Source organism: Notolepis coatsorum (genome assembly GCF_963971535.1).
Source record: "Notolepis coatsorum genome assembly, chromosome: 8".
In the NCBI taxonomy this organism is placed as follows: Eukaryota; Metazoa; Chordata; class Actinopteri; order Aulopiformes; family Paralepididae; genus Notolepis; species Notolepis coatsorum.
Window position 1 is genome coordinate 130,046,055 of NC_140172.1, and position 12,334 is coordinate 130,058,388.

At 45.3% G+C, this 12,334-nt stretch overlaps 1 protein-coding gene across 1 annotated transcript; it reads right to left on the minus strand.

Moving 5' to 3' along the window:
• Nucleotide 1: 1 nt before the first annotated feature.
• acod1 (aconitate decarboxylase 1) lies at nt 2-3,584 on the minus strand (the record flags this gene model as incomplete). The annotated part of the gene is made up of 5 exons (XM_084320528.1): nt 2-953; nt 1,578-1,777; nt 1,872-1,961; nt 3,165-3,326; nt 3,573-3,584. 5 exons carry the CDS (start codon nt 3,582-3,584, stop codon nt 2-4), a joined length of 1,416 nt encoding a protein of 471 aa, XP_084176654.1.
• Between the last annotated feature and the right edge of the window lie 8,750 nt (nt 3,585-12,334).

Sequence of the window (12,334 nt, forward strand, 5' to 3'; positions counted from 1 at the left end):
TTTACATAGTTGTGTTGTGATGATTCCCCATCATCTTTAGATGCGAGCCCAGGCTCAAACAGTCTTCGCTTCTCTCTATATTTCCTACGGCGTCCATCACTCCTTCCACTCCCTCCCTGGACAACACTGTGGAAGCATTAGCCCGGAACTTTCCCACCAGGTCCTCTTGGCTCAGTGGCTTCCTCCAGTGGCCGTAGAAGGTATCGCATCTGGCTGAGAAACTCTGCCCCGGCTCTTCGGTTTCTATCGTCACCTCGCAGTACATCTTGTCGAAGCTGGGCTGGTTATCCCCGGGACTCTCCACCGTGACCTTGGATAGGAGTTCCCTCAGAGCAGGTCTGCCTATCTGAGCTCCGCTGAAGGAGCCCACTGTCACCTCGTCGTCCAGCAGGGCCGAGCAGGCGTTGAACTGGAACGAGTGCCTGGCCTGGTGCTCCGTGGCAGGGAAGGGACAGTCGATGTACTTGGAGGAAGGCACTCTGAGAGTCACCCTCCTGATCCTGCTGTGGTCCAAGGTCCCAACTCTACACGTATGCTCTGCTTTTGCTGCCAGGGCCGCGTCTACCACCCAATGCATCGCCAGATGAGCTGGGAAGCGCTTGATGGCCACGTCCTGCTCTTCCAGGATCCATGTGAACCCACCACCAGCAGCCGAGCCAGGCACCTTCGAGGGACTGTAGTCCTTGTAGAACACCCCGAACCCGGACTCCAGGTCCAGGATGCCTGGGTTCCCCTCGAGCCCCATCCAGGCCAGGTGGGCCGCCTCCAGGCCCCTCCGTGCAGCGTTCCCAATGTGAAGAGGCTTGGTCTGGGTGGCAGCGTTGGCCATGGGAGCCCCGGCAGAAGAGGCCGCTATCGCCAGGGCATGGGCACACTGCGCTGGGGATAATCCCAGGAGCTTGGCTGAGGCTGCAGCACTGCCCATCACCCCCACCACAGAAGGAGGGTGGAACCTGAGAGAGCAGAGGAGTGAGAAAACATCAGGATTCTAGTCTAGGGATCGATGCTGTGGGATCATGATCCCCCCCCCCCCCTCAAAGCAAATGTCTACAAATTATTCTTCCTGCATGCTTTGACAGCATATAATGAAATATAGTTTGGCCAGCTCCGAAAATCCAGTGTGTAGATTAATAATTATGCATTTTATTTATAAGGCGCCTTTCAGGACACTCAAGGTCGCCGTACAACAATTAAAACCAAAAAATACATTTTTAAAATTGAGGTGGGTTTTAAATGGGATAATGGAGTCAATGTTCCTGATGTCGGGGGGGGGGGAGTTCCAGAGGCGAGGGGCAGAGCGGCTGAAGGCTCTTGACCCCATGGTGGACAGACTGGCTGGGGGGACGGTCAGGTTGATGGAGGAGGCAGACCTGAGGGACCGGGTGGAAATGTTGATGTGGAGGAGGTCGGACAGGTATGGAGGGGCGAGGTTTTGGATGGCCGGCTTGAATGTATGGAGGAGGATCTTGTAATCTATGTTGTGTTTAATGGGAAGCCAGTGTAGTTGGCGTAGGATGGGGTTGACTGATGACAGGGGTTCTGGTTATTATACGGGATTGCTACCAACAAAGGCTCACCTTTTAGGAATGTTGTGGGCCTCCCTGGAGAACCTCAGGAGTCTGCCCTGCACCTCTATGCCGACGTTGAAGGCCAGTAGCAGCTCACGTCCAGAGGGCCGACTGGGCAGAGACTCTGCTAGGGCCAGCAGGGCGGGGAGCACCGCTCCTGACGGATGAGTGGCTGGATGCCAAGTGTCGTCAAAGTCCATAGAATGCACCTACAACCAGTCAATGTGACACAACAGAGATCAAATTAGGGACTAATTACACAAATTAGTACTACGGTAAATAACGGCAATTGGTCAAACTTACCGCTACGCCGTTGACGAAGGCGGCATACTGAGGAGGTAGAGTTACTGCTGATCTGCCCCAGACACTGCTCTTCTCCACTGAGCTGTACCACTGCGAGGGGAGATAATCAATAACAGACAATGAAACATTAATACAGAAGAGAAAGAACCTCCAGGCATCCTGGATCTGACATGTGTTGCATTATGTAAGACAACGTAAAGATAGACTGGATTGTATGCAAGCAAAATAAATTATGTCAAGAAAAGGTTTCATTCATGAATAGATGTGTTAGCCAAATATACTGCATTGTAACATTGGGGGAAACACTGGTTTGTACATAACCACAAAAATAAAATAAACAGCAGTGCAAATGAAAGAGTACATAAAAGAACACCATAATCTCTATGAGGTGCTGGTACTGAGGAGGAATATAAACACCATAATCTCTATGAGGTGCTGGTACTGAGGAGGAATATAAACATAATATCTATGAGGTGCTGGTACTGAGGAGGAATATAAACATAATAATATCTATGAGGTGCTGCCGTGCTGGTACTGAGGAGGAATATAAACATCATAATCTCTATGAGGTGCTGGTACTGAGGAATATAAACATCATAATCTCTATGAGGTGCTGGTACTGAGGAGGAATATAAACACTATAATCTGAGTTTCTGTTCTGGTACTGAGGAGGAATATAAACACTATAATCTGAGTTTCTGGTACTGAGGAGGAATATAAACACTATAATCTGAGGTTCTGGTACTGAGGAGGAATATAAACTATAATCTATAAAGTGCTGGTACTGAGGAGGAATATAAACTATAATCTATAAAGTGCTGGTACTGAGGAGGAATATGAACTATAATCTATAAAGTGCTGGTACTGAGGAGGAATATAACTTGTGGCTCCATATAGTTATTTAATCACCAATGTTTTAACAGTCAAACTGTCTTCATCTGGTAGGGGTGGGAATTGCCAGGGTCCCACGATACAATAGTATTACCTTTTTTCAACTGCAAATGATGTCCCCAATGGAAAACATTGTTACATAAATATATTACATCATCTGTTTTGTCTAATAAGATAATGTTTTCAGTCTGTTCACCTCACTACAATGATTTATATTGCGTAAAAATGGGATTGTCACGCAAAATATCACGTTATATAACCCCCACCCCCACCCCTTCTAGATATCTGTTATACTGTATATTAAAATGCCTAAACAAAATAATATAAATATATATTCTTTTACCAGACCACTTCAGTACAGTTCCCTCCCAGTGCAGTGAAGAAGTGGAGGACGGTAGGTACCTGGCTATACTGGAGAGTCTTGCTGAAGACAGCGGTCCTAGTTCCCAGTAGACCAACACCCAGCGTGTCGAGCATCATGCGCTTGCTCCTGTGGATCACACTGTCGGTCAGGTGAGCCGTGCTCAGGCTGGAGATGGCCGCTCCAAAGCTCTCTGTGATACTCTGGAAGGATGCAATAAGGTTGGTAAAACACACAGTATAGCTGTCATTATATTAACATGAATGAGCCTAACCAGACTAGTAGCATCACAGAACACTATATAAAACACTTGGGAAGTGTTCTCTGGAATATATTTAAACATTTTGAATGTAATAATTAACATTAATTTAATATTTGAAATGCAAAGTAATTAAATGATTCAAAGTGTAAATCCAAGCCAATATGATAGTAAAACACTACTATGTTACCCTGCGTAGCATTGTTTTGCCTCAGCTGTCTCTTGTGTTGACAAACCACTTATGGGTCCCTTTTATATGAAATGGTTCACGCTACTCACACTGTCAGAAGGTTGGGCCCGAACTTTCCAGAATGGCAACACCGGGCGTGATGGGAACTATGGAATTTTCACAATCAGTTTCATGTTGGATTCATTGTGTTTTCCCCACACTGATTTCAGTAACAAATTATTTAATCCGTTAAATGTCTTTTATATTCTAACATGAAAGATACAGTCTATAAGAAGTACTTAATAGAGATGGTGTTCAAAATAAATGCTATATTGATCAATTGTAGATACACTAATCATAAAGTAATCAAACATAGGTGATGTGAGCTGCACTGCTAAGAGCACAACACACAGCAACAGTGCTATAGACCAGGGGTTCCCAAACTTTTTCAGCTCGAGACCCAAAAGACAAATGTGGTGTTTCCCCGGGACCCAAACTTACAAAAATACATCATGAATTGCCATAACATACATTTATAGGGCGGCCGGGTAGCGCAGCGGACTAAGCGTCTGTCTACCACCACAGAGACAGTGGGATCGAATCCAGCTGTGGTGCCTCCGGCTTGGCCGACCGTCCATACGAACACAATTGGCAGTGTTAGCGGGTGGGAAACCCGGCGAGGGTGGGTCCTAGTCGTTGTAAACAGCGACTCCTACAGTTTGGTCGGGGCGCCTGCACAGCAAGGGAAGGATCTGGGAGAGGTAGTGTGACCTTCCACACGTTACACTCTCCCAGTGAGAGTCCGCGCTGCCAGGTGAAAAGAAGCGGCGGGCTGGGTACACATGTGTCGGAGGAAGCATGTGATAGTCTCCGCCCTCCCAGACCGACGGTAGGGGGTAGAGTGCGCAACGACCAGGAAGGGGATTGGGAATTGGCATAACGACTAACATTGGGATCGGAGAAAAAAACGGAAAAAGAAGGGGGGAAAAGAAAGACCATAAAAAAAAAGAAAAAAAACATACATTTATAAACTACTGATAAAGAACACAACAAACCATGAATTTCAAATGTATATGAAATGTATTTATTTAATTATAAAAGTACATCACAGCAATAATCAGAGTGTAATGTTAAGTTGCTCACCACCTCATAACATAAAGTACATACAATTTTGTAGCACTTTTAAAAACAAACATGTTCTACTCTCCTTTCTATTTCTCACCCCTTTTTCAACTCTCCATTTCTTACCCCCTCCCTCCGTCCCTCAACCTTAAACCCCAACATAGAGCAACATTCTACTGACCTGACATGCTAGAAGGGGTATAATATTTCATCTATGGCACAACGAAATGAAATCTAATGAGAGGTAGGTATGTGGCTGGTTGAAGTTTTCAACCAGCAGATCTATTCTGGGCTTGGTTTTTGAAAGTGCTATTATGAGGTCATGCTGAGCATTTAGTCTGTTTCTGTATTTGTTTTTCAGGTATGCTAGAGTAGAAAACCCAGATTCACATAAGTATGTGGTGCCAAACTGAGTCAACACATCTACAGCTTTAAAAAAATAAATAAAATAAAAATCTTATTTTCTTTTTTTAACTTTTTTTAAAAAAAATTGGCTAAATTCAGCTATCTGTTTATGTCCTTGTTTCTAGCAGACCTGTTTGTATTTGGAAATAAGGTACTGAAACCAAAACCAATGTAGAGAAGCACATGACAGGGGTTTCTCAGATGTCTGTCTGTGGGGAAATGTTACTTTACTCATTATTACTCATGGAGGACTAATGGGCGGTGGCTAGTTCTAGCGAAAGCCAAACTAGAATGGAGAAGTAAGACAACTCCTTCCCTCCACTAGTCTGAGGGTCCACCTTGGGTAAGTGTTAGTACCCTCTCTAGCCTCCCTACCTAGGGATACAGGGTGCATAGGGCAGGTGGGGCTCATAGCCATGCAAGGCAACCCATCTAGGTGAAGGACACTCCGAACAAAAACCACAGGTGCTGCTTGCACCTGGCTCCGAGCCGTCTACCACCTGGAGGCATTGGAGTGAAGGGCGGATAAGGGATCATGCCTGAAACGGCCAAAGTAGGACTACGAGGAGTTGCGCCCCACAGTCTTTAAATTGCGCATTGTAAGGCCTAAAATATGGAGAACAAAGTAATTCCTAAACCTATACTTCCAGCGGCGGGAGTCCGCAGGAACCAAGCAGAGGATGGTGGTGCTGGTCCTCTCCCCAGAGGACAGTATGACGATAGGACTCCAAACCCGGAAGGGAGGCTTCTATCCGATCACAGCACGCGGTCCAATGCACCCCTGCGTTGTCGGAGACCATTCACCATGGGAACCTTCAACGCAAACACAGTGAGAGAAGAAGCAAGATTGGAGGAACTGGCACACTGTGCCGAGGAAAGGGGAGTTGAGATCCTGGGAATCCAGGAGCATAGAAGAGTGCATGCTGAGGATCAGATAGTGTATCACAGAGTGGAGAGATGCTGGTTCATCACCTCATCAGCGTGGTGAAACGAGGCACAAGCTGCCACTGGCAGCGTGGGGCTATTGCTGAGTTCTCGGGCACGTAAAGCTCTCCGTAGGGTACGCTATCACACCAACAGGATCCTTATTGCTGACTTTGATGGCAACCCAGTTACAACTGTCATAGTCGTGTACTCACCCACCAATGTGGCACTAGCTGAGGAGGTGGAGAAGTTCTATGAGGACCTTGCAACAGCGGTCTATGATATCCCGGCTCACAACTTCCTAGCAATCCTGGGTGACTTCAACGCAAGGCTCGGACCAGAGGATGCACCTTTCACACACCACAAATCCACCAATCGCAATGGCGAATACCTGATGGAACACGAGATACTGGCTGCGAACACCATGTTCCAGAAAAGAAGGGGCAAGAGATGGACCTTCCAGGATCGGGCTACCGGAATGCAACGTCAACTGGACTACATACTAGTAAGACGAAGGTGGAGGAACTCCATCCTGAATGCTGAACCTTACAGCACGTTCAACTCTGTGGGCTCTGATCATCGAGTGGTCTCCATGAGGGTGCGACTGAGCCTCAGGGTCCCCAAACCAAGCCTGAAGACCCGGTATGACTGGAAGGCGTTCTCAGTCAACCCTGGCCTTCAAACTAGGTACGCAGTGGAAGTGAGGAATTGCTTTCAGCTGCTAGGTGAGGAGGAGGAGCCTAATACCAAATACAGGCGGTTCGTTGCTGCGAATGAAGAGGCGGCCAGGATGTGTGTTCCAGTGGTGGAGAGGAATGGGGTCTCCCGGAGGTCCAAACACCCAGAAGTCATGGTGGCGCGTGAGGGCGTGGAGGAGGCACGACGAGGCTACGGGCATGAGCAGACTGCAGAAAATCGCAAGGTACTGAAAAAGGCCAAACAGCTTTTGTTCGATACCTACGACAAGATAAGGGGGGAGGAGTTGATGGAGAAGGTGCAGAGAGTGGAGGCAGCGCATGGTGAACAGCAGTACGGGGAGGCATGGAGGGTCATCAATGAGATGAGTGGGAGGAAAAGGTCGAAGCAGGGACAGGTAGAAGGCAACAGCCCAGAGGAGAGGGTGACCTCCTGGTTCACTCACTTCCGAAATCTACTGGGAACACACTTGACAGTGGATGAAGATGAGGAGACGATACCTGCCATCCTCACGAATCTCACCATTGACGATGGTCCCTTTACAGCCAGAGAGTTTACCAAAGTAAAATCCACACTGAAGCAGGGAAAAAGTTCTGGGCCGGACGGCATTCCCCCAGAGGTCTATAAGAACTGTGACCTTGACAACATCATCCTGGAGTTCTGCAACCATGCCCTGATGAAAAACAACCAGCCTGATATGTGGTCTCTCTCTAACATCATCCCAGTGCCTAAGTCCGGAGATCTCTCGAAGCCAGACAACTACTGTGGCATAAGTCTGACATGTGTCATTGCAAAGATGTACAATCGCATGATACTAAACCGGATAAGGAATGCCATCGACCCCCACCTCAGGGAGAACCAAAATGGTTTCCGAGAGAAGAGGACCACTGTGGCCCAGATCTTGGCCTTGAGAAGAATCATCGAGGAGGTGAAGAAGAACAACCTGACAGCAGTACTGTGCTTTATCGACTTCAAAAAGGCTTTTGACTCGATACACAGAGCCGTGATGATGAGGATACTCAAGGCCTACGGAGTCCCTCCCAATCTACTCCGGGCCATAGGGACCATGCACACGGGTACAAGGGCCAAGGTGGTAACCCCAGACGGCAACAGTGAAGAATTTGACATCCTGGCTGGAGTGATGCAAGGGGACACCCTTGCCCCCTTCCTTTTCGTCATAGTCCTTGACTATGCGCTCAGGAAGGCCATCAATGGACGGGAGCAGGAACTTGGTCTCACAATAACCCCAAGGAGATCGAGACGACACCCCGCCATAGTCCTAACAGACCTTGACTACGCGGACGACATCAGCCTGCTCTCTGACCACGTGGAGCAGGCACAGGAACTCCTGTGCAGAGTGGAGACGGAGTGCGCCAAGGTTGGCCTTAGGCTAAATGCCAAGAAAACCGAGGTCATAATGTATAACATCCTCCTGGATCATCCACCTCTAAGAACAACAGGAGGCTCTGCTCTAAAGGAAGTCGGTGATTTCAAATACCTGGGCTCGTGGGTCAACTCGTCTGAGCAAGACCTTAAAGTGAGGAAGGCGCTTGCGTGGAGGGCTCTGAACGGCATGACCAGTGTGTGGAAATCCAACCTCCCCCGTCAAATCAAGCTCAACTTCTTTCATGCAACAGTTGAGTCTGTCCTTTTGTATGGCAGTGAATGCTGGACCTTGAAGCCCACCCTGCAGAAGTCCTTGGATGGGTGCTACACCAGAATGATGCGTGTGGTGCTCAACATCAACAGTATACAGATATAGTGGTATACATACACATGTAGAGGGGTACAGATAATAGTGGTATGAATACACAGAGAGGTACAGATATAGTGGTATAAATACACATGTAGAGAGGTACAGATATAGTGGTACTGTATGAATACACATGTAGAGGGGTACAGATATAGTGATATAAATACACATGTAGAGGGGTATAGATAGTGGTATGAATACACATGTAGAGAGGTACAGATATAGTGGTATGAATACTGGTATGGTACGAACAACTGCCTCTTTGAACTGCTGCGGTCAGGCAAGCGATACCGGAGTCTTAAGGCGAGCACAGAAAGACTCAGAAGAAGCTTCTATCCCCAGGCCATCAGGCTGCTAAACGAACAATAAACACTATGCAACAACCATCAAATGCACACAGCACACACACCCACACGCACACACTCACTTAAACAAACAACACACTGCAGCACCCACTCTCCACACTTTAGATCACACAAACACACTTTATATTTATTGATAAAGGATTTGCACTACAACTCGTACACCTACTGTAAATTGTACCTAAATTGCACCTCATCCTATTTCTGCCTTGCACTATATAGTATTGTATATTAGTACACTACACAGTATTGTATATTATATGGTAACTCAGTTACGTCTACTCTGCATCGAACATTGTACATTGTCTATACTGAACACTGTGACCTCATTTTTTACTTCTAATTTACATGCTATACTATGTTATTTTATTTCATACTTATCTTGTCTTGCACAGTCTCTGGAGCGTAACAGTAAGAAGCATTTTGTATAAAAGTATGACAACTATTAAAGAAACTTGAAACTTGAAACTTGAAACACATGTAGAGGGGTATAGATAGTGGTATGAATACACATGTAGAGAGGTACAGAATTAGTGGTATGAATACACATGTAGAGGAGTACCAATATAGTGGTATAAATACACATGTAGAGAGGTACAGATATAGTGGTATAAATACACATGTAGAGGGGTGCAGATATAGTGGTATAAATACACATGTAGAGGGGTACAGCTATAATGGTACTGTATACTGTACATATACATGTAGAGAGGAACAGATAAGTGTAAAATAATTACACAAATTAAATAACAAAAACATACCATAACAGACATAATATCAAATAATAGTAGGGGTGGAACGGTACGCATTCGAACCGTGTACGGAACAATACACACATGCCCCGAACCATGGAGGTCGAACTGGAGTTTTTACAATCCCTCTTGGACAAAGGCCCATCTCCCTCAACCCTGAAGGTGTTTCATTGCAACATGCTATGGTCGACAATGGCACAGTGGGGAGCCACAGGCTGGTCTCTCTTCACTGGGGGCGACAGTGGCAGTCTTCTGGTAATCCGGAGGTTCCCGGTTCGATTCCCGCTCCTGCTGTAATGTTTCTGTCCATCAATGAAGATCAATATCATTTATTTAGGTCCTGGTAGTAGTTAGGTAGCATACAACAGGTAGGTAGGTAACGTACACGTCAACTTGCAACAGGTGTCTCATTATCATAGTTATACAGACTGTGTAGTGGTGTGGTCCATGTACCCTGGTAGATGGGGCCATCTAGTGGTTAGTATAAATCACCACATCCTCCTTTCTATGAATGCTATACTGGCATACAACAATAAATGTAAACATTTCTGTTGACTCAAAACACAGTCATCTTTTAGTTTTTTTCTACTGTTGCTATTTCCAAATACAATTATCTCTATTTACTTTAACCTGCATACCATAAATCAACGTTATATATATACATCATGCTCTATAATTATTTTCCTTTTGCCTCCTCAATTCTTTTTTTCTTTTTTATATATATATTTTTTAATGCAAAAGGATAGAGCTCTGTGCTGTTCTTTACAAATACTGAAGTCTGTCAGGTGGTCTAGACCAGGGGTTCTCAACCTTTCTGCTGCCAAGGCACCCCTGTGTCCAAAAAAATATTCCAGGGCACGCCTACATACGGTAAAGACTTTTCCGGTGATGATGACAAAAGTGCTTGCTTTCAAAATAACGTTTATTTAACCCATTGAAACCGGGAAACACATTTGTGTGTATATGCAGGCTATATAATGCATTATTAGCAGGTGTTTCAGGTCTAAATGTATAAATAAATATAGCAATAGTGTGACCATTTCTCAAACAGAAAATCATGTATTTTTTTTTAAATACAGAAAAGGATCACTAACGTGCTATCTGTTGCAGCTGCACTGTTTTCCATAAAAATAACATAGTGTGACCATTTCTCAAACAGAAAATCATGTATTTATTTTTTTAAATACAGAAAAATATCAATAAAGTGCTCTGTTGCAGCTGCACTGTTTTCCATAAAAACAACATAGTGTGACCATTTCTCAAACAGAAAATCATGTATTTATTTTTTTAAATACAGAAAAATATCAATAAAGTGCTCTGTTGCAGCTGCACTGTTTTCCAAAAAAATAACTAGTGTGACCATTTCTCAAAATGTCTCAAATTATAAATAAATACAGAAAATAAGCACTTGTGGACATTTCTAGCTCAGTGTGAGGTCTGCTGTAGCCCCTTCCGTGACTGTGATGCACCGAGTGAATCCACAGTCACTTGCTCCTCGATAGGAAACCAACGTATGTTGATCATGAAGGACTAGTTCTGGCCGAACCGCTCGTTATACATGTATCACAGAGACATGGCAAGGGTGCTCACAGTTGCACGAGGGGTTCGGACAGAGATACGGGGTGGTTTGAAAGTTCGGCGTTGCTAATAAACATTTTAAATAATATTTATCAACTGCTCAAAACGGCATTATTTCCGGCGTTGGCTGCCTGGTTGTGATCACAGCGCATGCGCATCATGCACCCAACGCTGGAAATAATGCAGTGCTGACCAGTTTATAACAATTATTTACAATGTTTATTAGCAACGGCGAGCTTTCAAACCATCCCGTATCTCTGTCCGAAACCCTCGTGCAACTGTGAGTACCTTTGAAATGTCTCTGTGATTGTTGTATAACGAACAGTTCGGTTAGAACCAGTCCTTCAGGGTGAATCTAGGTTGGTTTCCTATTTAGGAGCAAGTGACTGTGGATTCACTCGGTGCATCACAGTCACGAAAGGGTCTAGGTCTGCTGCTGCTTCTGGCTAATGATACGGTCAATACGTGGGGAGATCGATGACATTGACAAGGCAACACGCATGTCATCCTCAAGGCTCAACTTGGCCCTATATTTGGTTTTCAGAGCTGTCATGGATGAAAATCCAGCTTCACACAAATATGTGGTGCTGAATGGTATCAACACCTTAAGTGCTGCATCGTGAGTTACTTGTCATAATAATCATAACACAGCAGCACTCACTTGTTCTGCACTTGGCGAGTAGCCCATCACCGTCGCGTGTAAAGCACTTTTCTGAAGCTGTGTGATCCGGTCTTGAACTTTCCATAACGTGTCTCGATAAATCCATTTGATTAGATCCAGCACTGAATGCATTTAGTGATTATTATCGCTTTGCATTTCCTTGATAACGGACCAGAGCCGCGAGCCGGCTCTGTAACGGAGATAGGACCCGTGATGTGACGTCACACGAATGCGACTGCTCTGGAAATGCGTTGGAAAATCTGTTGGTAAAAGCAATGACGCCTGCCGCGGACGTTAAATTGGTAAAGTTTCTATAATAACTTTACGAAACGTGTGAAGACATTTTGATCGATTTCTTTTTTAGTTCATCTTATTAGATTAGGCAATTATTGTATACACATGAAGCACTAGATAGACTATTTGTTTAGTTAAATAGTTGTCATTCTATATTCTTAAAGAAACATTCCCATCAGGCATCTCGCGGCACCCCTGGCAGCTCTCCGCGGCACCCCTGTGTGCCGCGGAACCCC